The sequence below is a fragment of the Cervus canadensis genome, chromosome 10, assembly GCF_019320065.1.
Source record: "Cervus canadensis isolate Bull #8, Minnesota chromosome 10, ASM1932006v1, whole genome shotgun sequence".
Taxonomy (NCBI): Eukaryota; Metazoa; Chordata; class Mammalia; order Artiodactyla; family Cervidae; genus Cervus; species Cervus canadensis.
In genome coordinates this window covers 31,476,668-31,498,110 of record NC_057395.1, presented here as the reverse complement: position 1 = coordinate 31,498,110, position 21,443 = coordinate 31,476,668, and the positions used below count along the sequence as shown (strand labels likewise).

Sequence of the window (21,443 nt, the reverse complement as noted above, 5' to 3'; positions counted from 1 at the left end):
GCGCAAGTATACACTACAGTATTGTCAATTGTAGTTGCTATGCTGTACATTCCATTCCGTAACTTTTCTGTTTATAACTGGAAGTTTGTACCTTTTGACGACCTTCACTCATCTCTCCCACACCCCTCATCCTTCTCTGGCAACCACCAATCTGTTCTTTGTTTCCAAGAGTTGGATTTCTTTAGATTCCACATACCAGTGAGATCATATAGTAGTATGCGCCCACTAAATAATAATGGCTAATATTTATTGGAGTCTTCCCTGGTGGCTCAGATGGTAAAGAATCTGCCTGCAATGCAGGAGACCCAGGTTGGATCTCTGAGTTGGGAAGATCCCCTGGAGAAGGGAATGGCCACCCACTCCAGTATTCTTGCCTGGAGAATCCCATGAACAGAAGAGCTTGGTAGGCTACAGTTCACTGGGTCGCACAGAGTTGGACACAACTGAGTGTCTAATATTTATTGAGCTCTTAGCATTTTCTAGGGCATTGTGTGGGCTTTATTGTTATCTCCATTTTAAGATGAGAAAACTGAGTTTCAGAGAGGTTACCTTAACCAGGATCACATAAATAGTAGTGGCTCAGATGAAATGCTAATCAGGGCCTGTATTTTCTTTTCTAAAAGAATAGCATAGAACACAGTATGTGTATAATGCAAGTTATTTATATTGTCAACTGAAAAAAAAGCACAACCTAAATATATGGCTCACTCATCCTAAGAGTACACATTACATGCCTCTGGGCTATGCTTATCCATCTTCACTATTTTCTATCCTATCTTTTCTATCCTATCCTATCTTTTTATTCTAACTCCCTATTTGTCTTTATTTTCTTGTACTGTATCCATTGTGGAAAGAGGAGAGGATAAACACAGGGACAAATAAAAAAATAGGAATATGAGCCTTATCAAGACCTGTGACCAGGAGCTTCATTGTCAGAAGCAGACACATTGGATTCTGCAGATATCAGGGTCAGTGCAAGATCTGGTTTTAGGTATAGACAGCCTAGCCACAGCGACACCCTCTTTTATCCTATGACAAACCATCTTATACCAGATCAAAGGTGTTGGCAATACTAGCAGAGTACTTTACTCAGAGTAGTGACAATGGTGTGTACTCCTCCCCCCTCCTCTCCCCTTCCTCTTCTTACTCTTCCTCTCCTCCTTCTCCTCAGCACTTCATCAGAATCTGTAGTTGAATAGAGCTGACTGACAGGGCTGCAGGAACATGCTAATATTCCCTGAGGGTGACATTCCGATTCTTGATTTCACTGGTTAGAATGAATTGTTACTGGAATTATTCCTACATTACCTTGTGTCTCTGTGGAAGCATTTATTTACCATGTCCTGCAAAGGTCTATCTTCAAATTGATTTAAAATGGCTTGTAAGCACATCTTAGTCATCTCTGTCATCATGGCAGGGCTTGTACAGTGCTAGCATAAAGTGGTAGCTTGCACAATGCTAAGCACAAATCATGGGTGTTGGAGTTGTGATTAAAATAATACTGTGGTGTCTAAGGAGACTTGCTACAAAGGGGGTGCAGGTAATGCTATTGCGACTATTTGGTGAACGTTAATACTTTCACAAGACTTCTCCAATGGCTCAGCGATAAAGAATCCACCTGCAGTGCAGGAGACAAAAGAGTCATGGATTCCATCCCTGGTTCGGGAAGATCCCCTGGAAGAGGAAATGGCAACCCACTCCACTATTCTTGCCTGGGAAATCCTATGGACAGAGGAGCCTGGTGGGCTACAGTCCCTAGAGTTACAAAGAGTCAGACACGACTGAGCGTGTAGGCCTACACAATACTTTAGCAAACCTTTCCATAAAGTTGCCTTGATGTTTAAAAACTCCAGACCTTTCATCTATCACCCTACCATTTTTTTTTCCACACATCTTTCTAACTTCCAGAAAACAACAAAAAACAACAAAACACCTCAGAAGAGTTGGAGGTTGGGGAGGCTAGCAGCTAAACTCTCCCTGGGATCTTTACTTATCTACCCTAAGATCATGCATCTGAGCTTGATTGTCAGAGATTGTGTAGTTTGCTCAGTTTGTAGATTATAAATGGAAACGGGGACTACTAGTTTTCGAATATACTACAAGACTGATACAATTTTCTCACACAATCTTCACGATTATCCCATAAAGAAGACACTGGGAAAGGACGAGAAAGAAGAGAAGCCAAAGCAAGCTTTCAGAAACACAGTGGACAAGAAGGAAGCGGAACGCAGTCCGATTTCAAGCCAAGCACCGCATCCCGCTTCGCATCCTTGGATGTAGTCGCCTGCTCTGGACGTTGTCTCCCTTCGCATTCTTGTTCCTGCACAGACCCAGGCAACTCTTCACCAAAGCGACTATGTGTTGTGCCAAGGTATCTGGGAGGAGCTCCACTGCTCGCGCTGCAGCCTAGATTCCACCCAGTCTCTCAGCTGTGAACGCAGAGCAGCCCAGGTGGCTGGTTTTAACCCGCAGGTGACGGGAGGCCGGAACTGACAGGGAGCTCGTTGGCACCGCCCACCCCGGAAGCGGAGCTGCTCTGATTGGACTTTACTGCGCCTGGCCGGCCAATGGTGAGGCGGTAGCAAGTTCCCGGAAGTGGCGGCGCGGCAGGCCGAGGCTGGGGCTCCCGCAGCTCACTTGAGAGGAGACTAGTTCGCAAAGATTGACCGACGGTATGAGCTCCTTCGAGGGTCAGATGGCAGAGTATCCAACCATCTCCATAGACCGCTTCGACAGGGAGAACCTGAGGGCCCGTGCCTACTTCCTGTCCCACTGCCACAAAGGTGAGTGAGCGCAGCGCGTCGCCTCCTCCCGGGCACCCGGGCTGCGCTGGATCTGGCCCCTAGAGGAGGTCACCCATGTCTGGAGAGAGGGAAGGCGAGGTTCTTATAGGAGAAAGTGCAGGCTTTGGGAGGCGGTGCGAGAAACAAGCTTCGACCTTGTCCCAGCCGGGCTCTTCAGTCTATCTGAGGCTTTCTCATCCCTCATACTGCGGGATAGAACAGCAACTACCAGTTGCCACTGACCCACGCCACTTTGATCTGCCACAACTGTTCGGTTCTTTTGAAAGCTCTCCCAGTGCCCAGTAGTCAGAGGTTGACGGGTATTACTTAGTTCTTCCCCCACATCCTCGGGATTATGTTATAGAGACAAGTTTAGATGAAATTCTTCCATACAGTTCAGTTTAGTCGTTCAGTCGTGTCCAACTCTTTGCGACCTCATGGACTGCAGCACGCCAGGCTTCCCTGTCTATCACCAACTCCGGGAGCTTGCTCAAACTCATGTCCGTCCAGTCTGTGATGCCATCCAACCATCTCATCCTCTGTCGTCCCCTTTTCCTGTTGCCTTCAGTCTTTCCCAGCATCAGGGTCTTTTCCAATGAGTCAGTTCTTCGCATCAGGTGGCAAAAGTGTTGGTTCAACTTCAGCAACAGTCCTTCCAATGAATATTCAGGACTGATTTCTTTTAGGACTAACTGGTTTGATCTCCTTGCAGTCCAAGGGACTCTCAAGAGTCTTCTCCAGCACCACAGTTCAGAAGCATCAATTCTTCGGTGTTCAGCTCTCTTTATAGTCCAACTCTCACATCCACATATGACTTCTGGAAAAACCATAGCTTTGACTGGACAGACCTTTCTCTGCAAAGTAATGTCTCTGCTTTTTAACATGCTGTCTAGGTTTGTCATAGCTTTTCTTCAGAGGAGAAGCGTCTTGTGCCATACTCCTACGCACAGATTAGCAAGCATGCAGGCACTGAAAAGTCCTGTCTGTAAGCTCAACGAAGTGCAAGCTCCCCTCCCTTATAGATCTTCTGTCTAGAAGTGGGATGCGGGTTTCTTTTATAGAGAGCCAGGTCAGGTAACTAGAATACTAATGTTTCACAGCTGGAAGTTGTTAGGAATTAAGCATGGCATCACCCCCTAATGATAAGGTCCCAAGGCTAACTGCTCCAGGCAAGGCTGGAGCATCTCTAAAATGTTTTAGCCAGTCTCCAGGGCTGGGGTACCTGCTGATTTCACAACCACTTTCCATTTTAACATCTGACATCCTGACTGATAGGTCACTAACTTTACCTATGAAAACAGGTTCCATATTCATTGTGCTAACTAGCACAGCCTTGGGCATTGACCAGAGATGAAGCGTAACTGAAGCAGTCTGGAAGCTGCCTCTTGAGTGTGGACTTCCAGAGTAGCTTAAGTAGGATCCCCAACCCCTATTTTGAGGAGTGACTCAGATACTTATCCAGGTACAAATCACACCGTGTGATATTAAAGTAAACTGCAGATACCAAAACTTGCTCCTTGTCGCGTGGTTGATGTGAAGACCAGCTGTTGTCTTGTGTGTGGAATCAGTCACTTTAAGGTAGTGTAAATTGATGAAATTTCTGCTTTGGGGAAATGCCTCTGCTTTCCAGCTCTCAGCTCCTTTTTTGTTTCTCTCTTTAATGAGAAAAATCTGGACCTCCTTTCCTGATTCATGGAAGAACTTAAGAGCCTCTGTACAGTCTTTCTGCGTCTTGATAACATTTTTGTTTTTGCCTTGTTTTTCATTGGGAATTCACTGCTGGGTGAGAATATTTTTACCTTTTCTGTTGAGTCTCCCTGGGAGGTGTCTGAACTCACATGTGGTGGCCACAGTGAAAGAATGGATTCAGGGCTTGGCCTTCATATTTTGCAGTAGCGAGTTTGGAGAAAGAGTTCATATTCATCTAAAGGAATTTGTATGTTTGCTTGTTTTCATTTTTATATGTGTATTTATATTTTTACTTATTTTTTTAATTGAGGAATAGTTGTGAAATTATCATCATTAGTTTGTACATTAAGGAAGACTTTCCTGTCCAGCACTTTATAATAACTTTTCTTGTTCTCTGATCCCATGTGGGTCTGTTTTCCCAATAAGGATGTAGACTCATCAAGGACAAGAACTGCCTTTCTGCTTTCTGAGGTTTGCCGCATTGCCCACTGGTGGTTTATAACCATTTTGGGAAACAGACTTCTTGTGCACCACACACCCCAAAGCCAAATTCAGATACTGAGTCCCTAACTCCCAGTGTGGCTGCATTTGAAGAAGGGACTATTAGGAGGTGATTAAGGTTAACTCCAGTGTTCTGGAAAATTCCATGGAACGAGGAGCCTGGTGGGCTACACTGCATGGGGTCGCAAAGAGTTGGACACAAATGAGTTACCAGCACTTGAAGATTAAATGAGATTGTAAGGGTGAGGTTCCAATTTGATAGGATTGGTGGCCTTAGAAGAAAAGGAGGAGCGCTCTCTCCCTCCATATGCACAGTGAGGAAAGGTGTGAGCACATAGCAAGAATATGGCTGTTTGTAAGGCAGGAGGAGAGGCATCCCCAGAAACCAATCTAGTCACCTTAATCTTGAACTTTAGCTTCCAGAAGTGTTAGAAATGCATTTATGTTTAAGCCTCGCAGACTTTGATATTTTGTTATTGCAGCCTGAGCTGACTGATACAGTATGTCTGACAAGATCTATGACCTGTTGTTAACACATGCACAAAGACTGTTAGTATCACATCTTGATGAAAGTTAAGGACCTGCTTGATGCTTGTTTATGGCCCATCTGGAATCCAGTGCTGTGCTCAGGGCAGACCTGACTAAGCACCAGTGAGTCCTGGAGGACAAGAGGGGACCCATAGCCTTAAGACAGTGGCCCAGAGGTGGGGAGGACCCCTTTGGAGACAATTTAAGATGATTTATTCTGGTCAAGGAAAACAAAAAAGGCCCTGGAAGAGAGACTCTGGGTGCAGTCCTTGTTGTTGAGTTGCTCAGTCGTATCCAGCTGTTGTGACCCCGCGGACTGTAGCCTGCCAGGCTCCTCTGTCCATGGGATTTCCCAGGCAAGAACACTGGAGTGGGTTGCCATTTCCTCCTCCAGGGAATCTTCCTGACTCAGGGATCAAACCTGGGTCTCCTGCACTGCAGTCAGATTTTTTTTTTTTACCACTGAGCCACTACCATCACAAAGTAAACTCATCCAGGTTCCCTTGACTGCCCAAGAGGAAGGAGTCTAGGGTGTTGGGCTGGGCTGTCTTGATGGAACAGAGTGCTGCCCACTGAACTGGTTTGGGAACATGGAGCAGAGTCCTGAGTCAACCTTCTATTTGTCATGACTCAAACAGTTTAGAAACTACATAACAGAGAGTCCTGCTCTGGGATGCACTCATTGTCCTGAAAAGCCTGGACCAGGGGTGACGTGAGGAGATGCACCCTCTGAGGGGGCAGGTGGACTGTCCTGCAGAGGCATGTGTTTGGTCAGTGTCAGCCATGTGAATTGTGGTGATGCCTTGTTTTCATTAGTTTAAGGATCATTGCATACACATTTGAGGGTGTGTGTGTTGGTATTTCAGTTGCTCTGTTGTGTCTGACTCCTTGTGACCCCATGGACTGCAGCATACCAGGCTTCCCTGTCCATCACCAGCTCCCAGAACTTGCTCAAACTCATGTCCATTGAGTTGGTGATGCCATCCAACCATCTCATCTTCTGTTGTCCCCTTCTCCTGCTGCCTTCAATCTTTTCCAGCATCAGAGTCTTTTCCAATGAGTCAGTTCTTCGCATCAGGTGGCTAAAGTAGTAGAGTTTCAGCTTCAGCATCAGTCCTTCCAATGAATATTCAGGACTGATTTCCTTTAGGATGGACTGGTTCGATCTTCTTGCTGTCCAAGGGACCCTCAAGAGTCTTCTCCAACACCAAAGCTTCAGTTCTTCAGCGCTCAGCTTTCTTTATAGTCCACCTCTCACATCCATACATGACTACTGGAAAAACCATAGCTTTGACTAGACAGACCGTTGTGAACAAAGTAATGTCACTGCTTTTTAATATGCTCTCTAGGTTGGTCGTAACTTTTCTTCCAAGGAGCAAGTGTCTTTTAATTTCATGGCTGCAGTCACTATCTGCAGTGATTTTGGAGCCCTCCAAAATAAAGTCTGTCACTGTTTCCAGTTTCCCCATCTATTTGCCATGAAATGATGGGACTGGGTGCCATGATCTTAGTTTTTTGAATGTTGAGTTTTAAGCCAACTTTTTCACTCTCTTCTTTCACTTTCATCAAGAGACTCTTTAGTTCTTTGCTTTCTGCCATAAGGGTAGTGTTATCTGCATATCTGAGGTTATTGATGCTTCTGGCAATCTTGATTCCAGCTTGTGCTTCATCCAGCCTGGCATTCTGCATGATGTACTCTGCATATAAGTTAAATAAGCAGGGTGACAGTATACAGCATTGATGTACTCCTTTCCCAATTTGGAACCAGTCTGTTGTTCCATGTCTAGTTCTAACTGTTGCTTCTTGACCTGCATACAGATTTCTCAGGAGGGAGGTAAGATGGTCTCGTATTCCCATCTCTTTAGGAATTTTCCAGTTTGTTGTGATCCACACAGTCAAAGGCTTTGGCATAGTCAATAAAGAAGAAGTAGATGTTTTTCTGGAACTCTCTTGCTCTTTTGATGATCCAACGGATGTTGGAAACTTTGCTTCTGGTTCCTCTGCCTTTTCTAAATCCAGCTTGGAAGTTCACAGTTCATGTACTGTTGAAGCCTGGCTTGGAGAATTTTGAGCAATACTTTGCTAGCGTGTGAGATGAGTGCAATTGTGGGGTAGTTTGAACATCCTTTGGCATTGTCTTTCTTTGGGATTGGAATGAAAACTGACCTTTTCCAGTGTTGGTAGTGAATAGGGTAATTAGATATTTTTCCTGTGGGTTATTGCCATGCTACTTAACATTGTCTCCCCAACAACCAAGCTTGACTGTCTTTACTTTCATCAGGGGTGGTAATGGTCAGTGTTTACATAAATGCAAATGAAAGTCAGTTTTGGTAAATGATTTGAGGAGGAAATGACTTTCAAAATAACCAACTTAGTTATAGTTTTAAGTAAAACTAATTTCCAGCAGCATTTATGTTATTAACCTTAAAAGAGCTGGAGAAAAGTTATATAGAGAGAATACTTTTGTTTTAATTAGCTTTAAACCTACTAAACTTATCAGTTTTTAAAAAACTTACAATGAAGATTGTTAATTTGTGGTTAGACAGCAATTTTATGGCTGAATACTATCCTTCATGCATGTAAACCACAGTTTTCTTTATCCTTTCATCCATGGGTGGACACTTATGTTGTTTCCATGTCTTGACTGTTGTAAATAACAGTGCAATGAACCTGGGGTGCAGACATCTTTCTTCAGATAAATACACAGATTTGGAATTTCCAGATCATATGATAGTCCTGTATTTTAATTTTTTGAGGAAATTCCACATTGTTTTCTATAAAATCGGCTGCACTAATTTGCATTCCCACCAACAGTGCACAAGGGTTCCCATTTCTCTACATCCTTTTCAACATTTGTTATTTTTCTTTTTGATAATAACCATTCTAATGATATGAGGTAATATCTTATACTGGGTTTGATTTACATTTCACTGGTGATTAATGATGTGGAACATCTTTTGATGTGCCTGTTGGCCATCTATATGTCTTGGGGAAAATGTCTATTTAGATCTGCCTGTTAAAAAAGGCACACTGTATTGATCATTTGTTTATTTTTGCTTTTGGTGTTAGATTAAAAAAAATCATCATCAAGACCCATATCAAGTAGCTTACTGCCTATGTTTTTGTCTGGAAATTTTATGGTTTCAGATCTTACATTCAAGTCTTTAATCTGTTTTGAGTTAATTCTTATGTATAGTATAAGACAGTGGTTAGGTTTCATTCCAAGCATAGCAGCAAAGACCCAGCATAGCCAAAAATAAAAAAGTAAAGATTTTATATACATATAAACAGCTATGGATTTGGGAGTAATTTGTCTTAAATTTTGAGGTGGGCATGGTAACCCACTCCAGTATTCTTGCCTGGAGAACTCCGTGGACAGGGAAGCATGGCTGGCTACAGTCCATGGGGTCACAGAGAGTCGGACACAACTGAGTGCCTAACACTTTCACTTTTTATCATAGATTAATTGACACTATATATGTGGGTTTATTTCTGGGCTTACTATTCTGTTTTGTTGATCTATCTATGTGTTTTTATGCCAGTACCATACTGTTTTAATTACTATAGTTTTGAAATACATTTTGTAATCAGAAAACATATCTCCAGTTTTGTTGTTTTTCAGGACTACTTTGGCTATTTGGGGGTCTTTTGTGGTTCTATACAAATTTTATGATTATTTGAACTTTTTCTATGGATAATGTCAATGGAATTTTGATATTGGCTACATTGAGCCTGTTGATTGTGTGGTATGGACGATTTAACAATTTTGATTCCTTCAGTCTATGAACATGGAATAGCTTTCCATTTATTTGTATCATCTTCAATTTCTTTTATTAATGTCTTATAGTTTTAAATATACAAGCCTTCATTTCCTTGGTTAAATTTATTCCTAGGCATTTTATTCTTTTTGATGTAGTTGTGAATGGGAGTGTTTTCTTAATTTCTCTTTCTGATGGCTTGTTATTAGTGTGTAGAAATGCAACAGAATTTTGTGTGTTATCCTGCAATTTTAATGAATTCCTTTATTCTACAGTTTTTTGATTGAGTCTTTAGGGTTTTCTATATATCTATAATGCTGTCTGTAAGTAGCATCAGCTTTACTTCTTCCTTTCCTCTTTGGATGCATTTTTTCTTGTCTAATTGATCTGCCTGGGACTTGCAATACTATGTTGAATAAAAGGAAAAGAGTGAGCATTCTTGTCTTGTTCCTGATCTTAGAAAAATAGCTCTCAGCTTTTCACCACTGATTATGATGTTTGCTGAGAGCTTGTCACATATGGCCTTTATTATACTAAGGTATGTTCCATCTGTACCTGGTTTATTGAGATTTTTTATCATAAATGTATATTGTGTTTTGTCCAGTGCTTTTGTGCATCTGTTGAGATGATTATATGATTTTTATCCTTCATTTTGTTAATGAGATTATCACATTGATTGATTTGTGGATGTTGAACCAAGTTTGCATCCCTGGAATAAATCCCACTTAACCATGGTGTATGATCCTTTTAATATATTGTTGAATTCTATTTGCTAATATTTTGTTGAGGATTTTTTATTCTATGTACATCAGGGATATTAGATGTAATTTTCTTTTTTTGTGTGTGGTGTCCTTGTCTGGTTTTGGTATCAGGGTAATACTAGCTTCATAAAATGAGTTCTTTGAATATTTGTAGAATTCAGCAGCAAAGCCATCAGGTCTGGGACTTTTGTTGGATTTTTTAAATTACTGATATTAGAAAGGATATTTAATGTTCTTACTGGTAATCAGTCTGCTCAGATTTTCTGTTTCATCATGATTCAGTCCTTCTAGGTTGTATGTTTTTAAGAATTTATCAATTTCTTCTAGGCCATCCACTTTGTTGGTGTATAATTGTTCATAGTAGTTCCTTACTCTTGCTTTTCTGTGGCAACAGTTGTAATAACTCTTCTTTTATTTCTGATTTTATTCATTTGAGTCCTATGTGTGTCTCTCTTTTTTGTTGGTGAGTCTAGCAAAGATGTGCCAAGTTTGTTTATCTTTTTAAAGATAACTGTTAGTTTCATTGATTTTTCTCTGTTGTCTTTTTAGTCTCTGTTTCATTTCTCTTTGTTCTAATTTTTGTTATTTCCTTCCTTCTAATAGTTTTGGGCTTTGTTATTTTTCTAGTTCCTTGAAGTGTAAAATTAGGTTGATTTTTCTTATTTCTTGAGGTAGAGATTTATCGCTTGCACTTCCCCCTTAGAATTGTTTTTGTGCATCACACATATTTTGGTATGTTTTATTTCCATTTTCATTTGTTTCAAGGCATTTTGAAATTTCTCTTTTGAGTTCTTCTTTGGCCCACTGGTTGTTCAGTAGTGTGTTGTTTAATCTCCATATATGTGTGAATTTTCTAGTTTTCTTGTAATTCTAGTTTTACACCATTGTAATTGGAAAAGATGCTTGATATGATTTTAATCTTCTTAAATATATTGAGACTTATTTTGTGGCCTAATATGTGTATGTCTTGGGAAATGTTCCCTGTGCATTTGAGAAGAATGTGTTCTGTTGCCTTTGCATGGAACGTTCTGTATATATTTATGAAGTTCGTCTACTCTAATGTTCGTTTAAGTCCAGTGTCTCTTTAATGATTTTCAACCCAACAGTCACAGTTGGCTGAGAAGTTAATGAAACTCTTCTTATTCTGGCCTAAGCCTGAATGGTTTCCTCAAGGATTCCCTGGAAGCAAACTTGAATTTCCAGATGGACTAACTTAGTGACTGGAATTGAAGGGGTCAGAGAGAGCATGGTCCGAAGATGGTTGGATTGAAATAAGAAAGAGTAGAGGAAAATGATGGGAGCAGTTCCAAGTGAGACCCTGGCCATGCATTCTTCTGTGGCTGCTCCAAGTGGTTTAGATTCTGCCCTAAGATACAGAGGCTCATTCTCCTTTTAAATGGCTTCTGTTGGCTCAGAGATGGTCAACTTTGGTGCTTCTTGTCCTATCTTCAGTGGATTCTTCACTTGCAGAAGCAAGAGCTCATACAAATCAATGCTCCTATAAAAGTGAAACTCTCATTTATTTTCTCTTAAAAGGAAGTCTATAAAGAACAGACCACTTGGTTTCCTTGGGTCAAGGAATCCTCTGAAAAAATAATGTATTTATGATATCTGATTCTTTTCATGTTTTCAGATCATATGAAAGGATTAAGAGCCCCTAGCTTGAAAAGAAGGTTGGAATGCAGGTAATTTTTTCTTGCTATTTATTTGTGTATGCTTTTTTAAGTAAAAATTTTAATTGAGCTGTAACATCTACATAGAAAAGTACTTACATCATAAGGAAACAGTCTGATGAACTTTCTCTAGTAAACACATGTGTAGCTTCTGCCCAGCCTGAGAAATAGAACAGCAATAACCTGGTACAGAGCTCTGTCCCTCCCCCACTCAGTCTTTGCCACTCACAGATAACCTCTCTTTTGACTTCTGTCATCATTGTTTAGCTTTTGGTTGTAAAATCAATTCTATTTTATAGATGAGGAAACTGAGGAACCAGAGGGTTTAAATTAGTTGCCCAAGGTCACACAGCTAGTAAAGTGGCATTCCCACCAAGTCTGTATGATTTTAGAGCCTGTATATTAGTTATCTGTTGCTGTGTAACAAACTACCCACAAGCTCAGTGGCTTAAAATAACCCTAATCATGTATTCGCCCTCTCTTCTGTTTCTGTGGGTCAGGAGCTCTGACAGGGCATAATGGGGATGGCTGGTTTCTGCCTGACTGGGTATTACATGGGGCTGATGTTACGTCATGGAGGCTTATTCATTCAATGTCTGACACCTGGATTAGGCAGACTCAAACAGTTGGGGCCCTTTGGGTATCTCCACCTCTAAAAATATCTCTTCAGCATAGTGGTTTCAGGATAGCTGGAGTTTTTAAAGGAAAAAAAGTATATGTCCCAAATGAGAGCTGTGTTAGTCACTCAATTGTGTTCGGCTCAATTTTGTGACCCCATGGACATAGCCCACCACATTCCTCTATCCTTGGGACCTCTCCAGTCAAGAATACTTCAGTGGGTTGCCAATTCCTTCTCCAAGGTGTCAATCCACCCAGGGATTGAACCCAGGTCTCCTGCATTGCAGGCGAATTCTTGACCATCTGGCCACCAGAGACCTATAAAAGAGAGCTAGCGGCAGCCATATTGTCCAGAGATCTAGACTTAGAAGCCCTGCAGTATTACTTCCATCACGTTCTGTTGGCTAAGGCAGTGACAAAGGTCTGTTCAGGTTCAAGGGGAGGTCAACACAGACCCCTTCTGTCAGTGGAAATTCCATGACCATTTTGTTAAGAAGACCGTGTATAGTTGGGGGGGATATATATTAACATGGCCATTTTTGGAAAGTATGATCTGTCATAGAGTGTATTCCTAACCTCTAAACTGGAGTGTCTGGACTCTTTGTGATCCCATGGACTGTATTAGTCCATGGAATTCTCCAGGCCAGAATACTGGAGTGGGTATCCTTTCCCTTCTCCAGCAGATCTTCCCAACCCAGGAATTGAACCGGAGTCTCCTGCATTGCAGGCTGATTCCTTATGGCAGAAAGTGAAGAAGAACTAAAGAGCCTCTTGATTAAAGTGAAAGAGGAGAGTGGAAAAGTTGGCTTAAAACTCAACATTCAGAAAACTAAGATCATGGCATCTGGTCCCATCACTTCATGGGAAGTAGATGGGGAAACAATGGAAACAGTGACAGACTTAATTTTTTTGGACTCCAAAATCACTGCAGATAGTGACTGCAGCCATGAAATTAAAAGACGCTTACTCCTTGGAAGGAAAGTTATGACCAAGCTAGATAGCATATTAAAAAGCAGAGACATTACTTTGCCAACAAAGGTCCATCTAGTCAAAGCTATGGTTTTTCCAGTAGTCATGTATGGATGTGAGAGTTGGACTATAAAGAAAGCTGAGCGCCAAAGAATTGATGCTTTTGAACTGTGGTGTTGGAGAAGACTCTTGAGAGTCCCTTGGACAGCAAGGAGAGCCAACCAATTCATCCTAGGGGAAATCAGTCCTGAATATTCATTGGAAGGACTGATGTTGAAGCTGAAACTCCAATACTTTGGCCTCCTGATGCGAAGAAAGACCCTGATACTGGGAAAGGTTAAAGGAGGGAGGAGAAGGGGACAACAGAGGATGAGATGGTTGGATGGTATGACTGATTCAATGGACATGAGTTTGAGTAAACACCAGGAGTTGGTGATGGACAGGGAGGCCTGGCGTGCTGCAGTCCATGGGGTCACAGAGTCGGACACGACTGAACTAAACTGAACTACACTAAACTGAAACTGGAGTGTTGAAGTTTTAAAGTTTGTCATGAAGTTGATTTCTGCCTACTAAAAACATAAACGGAATAGATTTATATGAAGTACAAGGCAGATGTCTTCTGTCCCCTTGCCCCTTCTGCAGAGGTAGTTTATCCAGGTATCTCTCCAGACACAGCTGATCCTGTAAAATCCATGTCTTTAAGATGAGAATGGTGAGGACCAGCCTTTGAGGAGGTCAGAAGGCCCTGTCCAGTCTGTCCTCTGCTTCTTCCGTGTCCCTTTCCACCGTCATGGGACTGAAGTGGTCACTGGACTGTTGGGCTGCTAAGAACTATTCTCATACGTTTGTGCCAGCACAGTTTCTGATTTATTCGAGACAAGTGACACACATTGATACATATTTCCTAGTCATCCAGATGGCAGCTCATTTTGAATTGCACTCAAATGACTTTTTTCTTTTGTCTTTTCTCCCCAGCTTGAAGGTTTGCTTATACTGTTCACCTGTTACTAAAGAGTTGTTGTTAACGAGCCCGAAGTACAGGTTTTGGGAGAAACGAATTGTAAGTTTTGTTTTTTGAATGACACTAATTCTTTTTTTAAGTGGGAAATATTTTTCGAGGTGTATTGAACAAAATATTGTCGTTATTCAAAGCCCACTTCCTCACACAATGTATTTATCCACAGTAAAAAACACCATGTTGATATTTAGCCTTTGCAATTCATTAGTTTAGAAGAAGTTCACATTTTATTGTTGTTGATTTTTCTTTCTTGTCCCCCAACATGTTGACCTAGATGTTTAATTTTGTCTAATCTCACAGGCTGTCTTGCTGAGTTGCATTTTAATGCTTTAAAGTGTAAACTGTTTATTGACAGAATTAATAAACCTTTTATTTAGATCATGGAATAGATTAGGAAAAATAACATAGCTCATGGTTTACAAGAAAAGTAAACATAACATCATTTATAATAAAGAACCAAAATAAAAGTATAGTGGATAATTTTGAATCTGGCCATATAAAATGGATCTCTCCAATAGAAAGTTATAGTAAAGGGGAGGAAAACAAAGCATGGTATGAAAATGTGAAGATGGCAGGCAAGGTTATGTCATAACAATCACTGCTCTAAATATAAATGGATTTATTTCAACTTTTGATCAGAAGACAAATTCTTGATTTAGGTTTAAAAAAAAATAGACCCCCAAGTTTTGGTCTACAAGACACATAGATAACACTAAAGGAAAAATGCAGGTTGAAGTGGGGGAAAAATAAAGGGAAAAGATATACTCAACAATTAGAAACTAAAAATGCCAGAGTAGGAACTATTATATCATGCAGAGAGTTGAAGGCAAAAAATATCATTAATTTCAAAGAGTGTGTTTTTTACTATTCAAAGGGACTGCCTCTTAAAAGTATCAAGAAGATGCCACTTTGTGGTTGGGGAACTAAGATCCTGCAAGCTGCAAAGTGCAGCCAAAAACAGAGAGAAAGATATAAACACATATGCAACTAACAGACCAGATATAACTAACTAAAAGACCAGATATAGTAGTCCCTGATCACTCAGTGATTGATCAGAGAAACAACCGCAATGAGTAGATAGAATTAGGTGTCCTTATATGGATTAAAACCATAAATAATTGGGGGAGCTATCAGAGAGTCCTGAACAAGAGTCTGTTTGATGTCCTGACTGCTGGCAACTTTCAGCTCTCATGTCCGCCTTTCCCTTCTGCTCTACATGTGAGCAAACTGATTTTTAAAAAAGTCTACACCTTCCTTGGCACCTACACGGCATTCCAATATGCAAGCCCAGGCCCACCACCACAGTAAAAACCAGGACCACTCACTCCCGTCTTCTCAGGCCACACAAGCCACTTTGTCCCCGCCTGGGTTCCATCCTACCTACCATAGAAAATAAACTGCCACGGAAAATAAAAAGTAAGATGAATAAAAGTAAAAGCTGGTCTGTAGAGAAATAAAGATAAACTTCTGCCAAGGCTGAGAAAACAAAGATGCATATAAAAATAACAAATGGTATAAAGGAAAATAACTTAATGAACAGCAGTGCCTTGTTTTGAAAGTTAATATATTCAATAATTTAGATAGAGTGGGTAAATACCTGGAAAAGTAGGAAAATCCCAAATTGAGTCAAGAAAAGTAGACAACTTGAATAAAGAAGTAACCATCAAAGACATTAAAGCGGTTGTCAAAGATCTCTTCTTCAAAAAATCCCCAGGCCCAGATGGTTTTATCTTGCCTTTTGCCAAATATTCAAAGAACAAATAATCCCTATTGTAGGAGAGAATAAAAAGATAAGCTGCTCAACTTCACTGTCAATGGATAATGATAATACATGGGGAAAAAAGGCCATTTCTATATGAGCACATGTGAACATCCTAATACTGAATCTAACAGTATTAAAAAAATAGTACATCATGAATAGTATGTGTTTAATCCAAAAATGTAAGGCTATTTTCACACCTGAACCTCACTGTAGGTATTATGACATCAGTGGACTAAGAAGATGAAAAATTATCTTCATTGATCAACTACTTACTGAATGCCTCTCTGTGCTGGTTGCCATTCTATAAAGTGTGCGGATAGCTTCTTGAATCTGTGAATTAGGCCAGCATATCACAGACTGATGGCAGACTGTGCTCGGCAGCAGAAAACCTAAATATAAAGAACATGTGACTACATGTTGTACAAGGACTCAAGTTGAATGGGAATGGGAGGGTTGGGGAGGTGAAGGGGGGAAGTTGAATTCATAGTAGAAATGCTGTGTGTGAGGATGTACATGTTTATAAGGCATCCAATATATACATATTGACACATCAACCTCAAGAAAGGTGTAATTATAACTTTATCATGTTTTCAAGCTGTAAAACTGTTTTTATAGTGAAATCAGAAATTGTTCCACTGAAAGTATATAATATCTCTTAGTTCCCTTTCCGTGTTTAGATGGTAAAGGCATATAAAGTCATGAAAGACTGTGTACAATATGATATATACCTGATGTCTTATTTTAATAGGTATCAATTGAAATTGAAACTCCTACCCAGATATCTTTAGTCGATGAAGCATCAGGCGAGGTAACTAAATATTAAATATTGTATTTCTAAAAGTTGTTATTTAGCATTAAATGATTATCTTTCTCCTTGATTTTGAATGCTCATTTAGCCAGAAATAAAATTTATGGTAGATGAATGAGTTTGTAAGGAAAAAAAAGTTTGTGATGTATTTATTTTCTACATCTAAGGGACTGAACATTGCTTCTACTCAATTCTAAGGACAGAATTGCTTCTATTAGTGTCACATGCTAGTTATAGGAGTGCCATAGTAATGGTATGATTACTATGTAGTATGACTGTCACATGTACTAAGTTTATTATAATGTTAGGTATATAAAACAGTGTTTAATGTTTTTGCAGCAGATTTATGTATATGGTGACTTTTTTTCTGAATCATTTTCTTATTCAAGAAAAAGACATTTTTCAAGTGGATCTAGTTTATTTTTTTGTCCTTAAATTCAGACGCAGGTACTTTTGTGTTGTGCATTCAATTTTTTTCTTTAATAGTAACTAGGATTGCGGACCCACCGTCTATGTATGTATGTATTTTTATCTCAAATCATACATCAGGCTGGGAGGTGTTTTCCTGTCTTACAGAAAATTCAGTTAACATTTGTTACGTAGCCCACTTAGAACCTGTTTTTTGCCACATTTAAATCTGAAGAGTGTCCTTGGTGGTGTGGCTGTCATGGGACAGGGATGGACTTTTCACATGTCCTCCCCGGAGGAGATGAGACACTGAAGTACTTTTACAGTAACTGTTCCGAGGGAGGGGGAAGGGATGGCGTAACCTTCCTAAATGCCATCCTGAGCTCCGTTAGCTGGCACTCTGGGGAGATGCTCTCAGTCCCTGGCGGCCTGTGTCAGTGAATGGCTTTCTCAGAATTGGGCAGCAGGCAGCAGGTGGCCCTCAGTGATCAGAGTCCTGCCGCCCCACTCTGGCCCTTTCTGTTTCTTCTCACTCACTGAGGCTTGTGTGTTTGCCTCCAGCTCCAGCCAGCGGGAGAGCCTGTTTTAAAGGGGCCTGAGGAGTGAACGATGTCAAACATAACTGGAGGAGTTACCATGATGGAGCATAGCCGATTAACAATGTTGTCATGGTTTCAAGTGAACAGCGAAGGGACTCAGCCATACATACACATGTATCCATTCTCCCCCAAACTCCCCTCCCATCCAGGCTGCCATGTAACATTGAGCAGAGTTCCCTGTGCTACACAGTAGGACCTTGTTGGTTATCCATTTTAAATACAGCATTGTGTCCATGTCCATCCCAAACTCCCTAACTATCGCTTCCCTTCCCCCCATTCTTCCCCACTGGTAACCATAAGTTCATTCTTTAAGTCTCTGAGTCTGCTTCTGTTTTGTAAATAAGTTCATTTTTATCATTTCTTTTTAGATCCTGCATGTAAGGGATGTTATATTTCTTCTTCTCTGCCTGACTTCCCCCACTCAGTATGACGATCTCTAGGCCCATCACTTCATTTCTTTCTTCCCAAGAGTGGAATTGCTGTGTTGCATTGGAACTCTACGTTTAATCATTTGTTTTGTGAATGAGGATTCCACTTGTTTCCAGAATTTGGAGAGTGGGGAAAGGAGAAAGATATAGCATGTTCTTGAGAAGTACTTGTGTACGTTCTACCCAGGAGGGCTTTGTTTAGCTGGGTCCTAATGATAACTTCTATTATTGTTATTTTTTCTTTCTTTTTAGAAGGAAGAGATTGTTGTGACTCTTTTACCTGCTGGTCATTGCCCAGGATCAGTTATGTAAGGGATTCATCTATTTTGCCCATTTATTTTGTGTTGATATGTATTACATTTGTAGAAATAAACTTGTAGGGTCTAGAAAATAACATGTACCAGGAGATTTGCTTCTTGTGATGGCAATTCCTTTAACCTTCATTTCCAGGGTTAAACTAGGGGGGACTGGGGCACAGGTCAAGTTCGAAACATGGCTTTCTTACAGTGGAAGACTTCAGTAGCAATCTTTCCACGGGCTTTGCATTTTCTCATCATATGGACCTTTCTGTCCGTGAGCAGGGGTGATCTCTGTATACAGTCGAAGGTGCCAATGCATTTTAGGGGACATCTCTTGCAAACTCAGCGATATCTCCCATGTGTTTTTTCCCTCTTTGGGAAGACGTGGCAGCTGAGGGTTCAGTGTGGTTTAACACTTTGGGAATTACATCAGCACCATACCACAGTGGTTGTGTTTGGCAGGCAACATGGGCTATGGATTTAGTATATGTTTGTATTTAGTATATATTTAGTGGGCTTCCCTGGTAGCTAAGCTGGTAAAGAATTCACCTGCAATGCAGGAGACCCTGGTTTGATTCCTGGGTCGGGAAGACCCCCTGGATAAGGGATAGGCTACCCATTGCAGTATTCTTGGGCTTCCCTGGTGGTTCAGATGGTAAAGAATCTGCCTGCAGTGTGAGAGACCTGGGTCGATCCCTGGGTTGGGAAGATCCCCTGGAGGAGGGCATGGCAACCCACTCTAGTATTCTTGCCTGGAGAATACCCATGGGCAGAGGAGCCTGGAGGGCTACAGTCTATGGGGTCGCAAAGAGTCAGACACGACTGAGTGACTAAGCACAGCACATATATTCAGTATATGGATTTAGAATAAATTTATTAGAATTTTGTATGAGACTTAGAAGCCACTGAGATCTATTTTCTTTCCAGGTTTTTATTTCAGGGCAACAATGGTACTGTCTTGTACACAGGAGACTTCAGATTGGCTAAAGGAGAAGCTGCCAGAATGGAGCTTCTGCACTCTGGGGGCAGGTACTGGGCTTTGTAGAGTTCTGGAACCTTAAGACTGCATTGTTTTAAAGGTTTTATTGTGCGTTTCTCCCCACTAAATATCAGCCTTTGTTTCTCTTAGAAATCTAACTGGATTATAATAATATTTGTAACAGGAAGGCACATTTTTCCTCTTGAAATGAGGGGATGGTAACATTCCATGTGTTGATCAGGGTGGTAATTACATGAACTGGTCAAAATTCACTGAACCATATATGCACGAGCTGTATTATTTCATCACATGGAAATCATTTCCCAACAATGTTGATATAAGAACAAATCCAAATGACAGAACAAACTGTAAAATAACTGAAAGTGTAGGCTTCCTATTTTATTTCCCGTGCAATGAGTCACACCCCTTGTTTCAATTTTGTTTTCAGAGTGAAAGACATCCAGAGTGTGTACTTAGACACAACTTTCTGCGACCCAAAATACTATCAAATTCCTAGTCGGGTACGTCTCCCTGGAGCACGGCTATATTTCTTAAGAGGGCGGTTTGGGGAGTAACAGATGGGACGTTAATTGTCCTGTTGCTGTGGGTATCTGGGAAGCCTGGGCGTGGAGCAGTGTTAACTGCCTTTGAACCTTCGTGCCCAGGAGGAGTGTCTGCGTGGAATCCTGGAGCTGGTCCGAAGCTGGATCTCACGGAGCCCCTACCACGTGGTGTGGCTGAACTGCAAGGCTGCCTATGGTTACGAGTATCTTTTCACCAACCTCAGCGAGGAGTTTGGACTCCAGGTACCTGACGACTCTTTCTTTTCTGTTGCTCTGAGCTTCCATCCTCCCGTCTCCTCCTCTGCTGCCCTTCTTCATGCCCGCTCCCAGCATCCCCCAGACTGAAAACCATAACAGATGGACGCAGTCTTTACTTACTTTATTTTTGGTTGTGCTGGGTCTTCGTTGCTGTGTGGGGTCTTCTCTAGTTGTGGCAAGCGGGGGCTACTCTTCATTGCGGTGCGTGGGCTTCTCATCGCAGTGGTTCCTCTTGTTGTGAAGCGCAGGCTCTAGGGCACGCAGCCTTCAGTAGTTGTGGCACAAGCGCTCAATAGTTGTGGTGCGGGCTTAATTGCTCCGTGGCATGTGGAATCTTCTTGGATCAAGGATCAAACAGGTGTCTCCTGCATTGGCAGGTAGATTCTTCACCACTGAGCCACCAGGGATCTGACAGCCTTTGTCATCTTTATTTGCTTCCTTTTGGGAGAATTGGGTGGGAAGAGCCCTTTGGTGAGAAGTCCCCTAAAGAATGTATTTTTTTTTTCAAAATCACGGGTCATGAAATTCAGTGTTTGTGACCAGCAATGAGAATACATTTGAACTAGGAAATATCTGAGGGAGTTGCTTACAGTTAAAAGTAATCACTGTCATGTGAAAATTTACATCAGGAATCAGACACGTGCCTATTTAGACCTTCCTTGTGTTAACCACAGGGCTTTGTCCTACTAAGTCCATTGCTTATCATTAAGTCAAAAATTCCTTTAATAGCCGAGACCCACTGAACATCATAGCTTAGCCTCATCTATCTGAAAATGTGCTCCAAACACAGATTAGCCTGCAGTTGGACAAAACCATCTAACACAAAGCCTGTCTTACAATGAAGTGTTGGGAGTCTCAGGTAACTTATTGAATGCTGTAAGTGAAAACCAGAATGGTTGTGTGTTCTGGACGCACACAACCATTCTGGTTTTCACTTACAGCATTCAATAAGTGTGTGAGCTGTTCACCCTCGTGATCGCATGCCTGACCAGGGGCTGCGGCTCTGCCTCTGCCCAGTGTCCCAAGAAAGGAGTGTGCCCC

General features: G+C 41.2%; 1 protein-coding gene across 3 annotated transcripts in view; it reads left to right on the top strand.

The window, feature by feature from the left end:
- Positions 1 to 2,580: 2,580 nt before the first annotated feature.
- The window catches only part of DCLRE1C (DNA cross-link repair 1C), a 40,490-nt gene continuing 21,627 nt past the window's right edge, over positions 2,581 to 21,443 (top strand). Inside the window, exons 1-8 of one of the 3 annotated variants that reach the window (XM_043479049.1) lie at positions 2,581 to 2,783; positions 11,654 to 11,705; positions 14,256 to 14,340; positions 16,809 to 16,868; positions 18,556 to 18,611; positions 19,530 to 19,631; positions 20,030 to 20,102; positions 20,247 to 20,387. In XM_043479049.1, the coding sequence (XP_043334984.1) occupies positions 2,675 to 2,783; positions 11,654 to 11,705; positions 14,256 to 14,340; positions 16,809 to 16,868; positions 18,556 to 18,611; positions 19,530 to 19,631; positions 20,030 to 20,102; positions 20,247 to 20,387 (678 nt within the window). In that variant the 5' untranslated portion in view covers positions 2,581 to 2,674. The remainder of the gene's footprint in view (positions 2,784 to 11,653; positions 11,706 to 14,255; positions 14,341 to 16,808; positions 16,869 to 18,555; positions 18,612 to 19,529; positions 19,632 to 20,029; positions 20,103 to 20,246; positions 20,388 to 21,443) is intronic. The other 2 variants (XM_043479050.1, XM_043479051.1) reach the window with 2 other exon arrangements.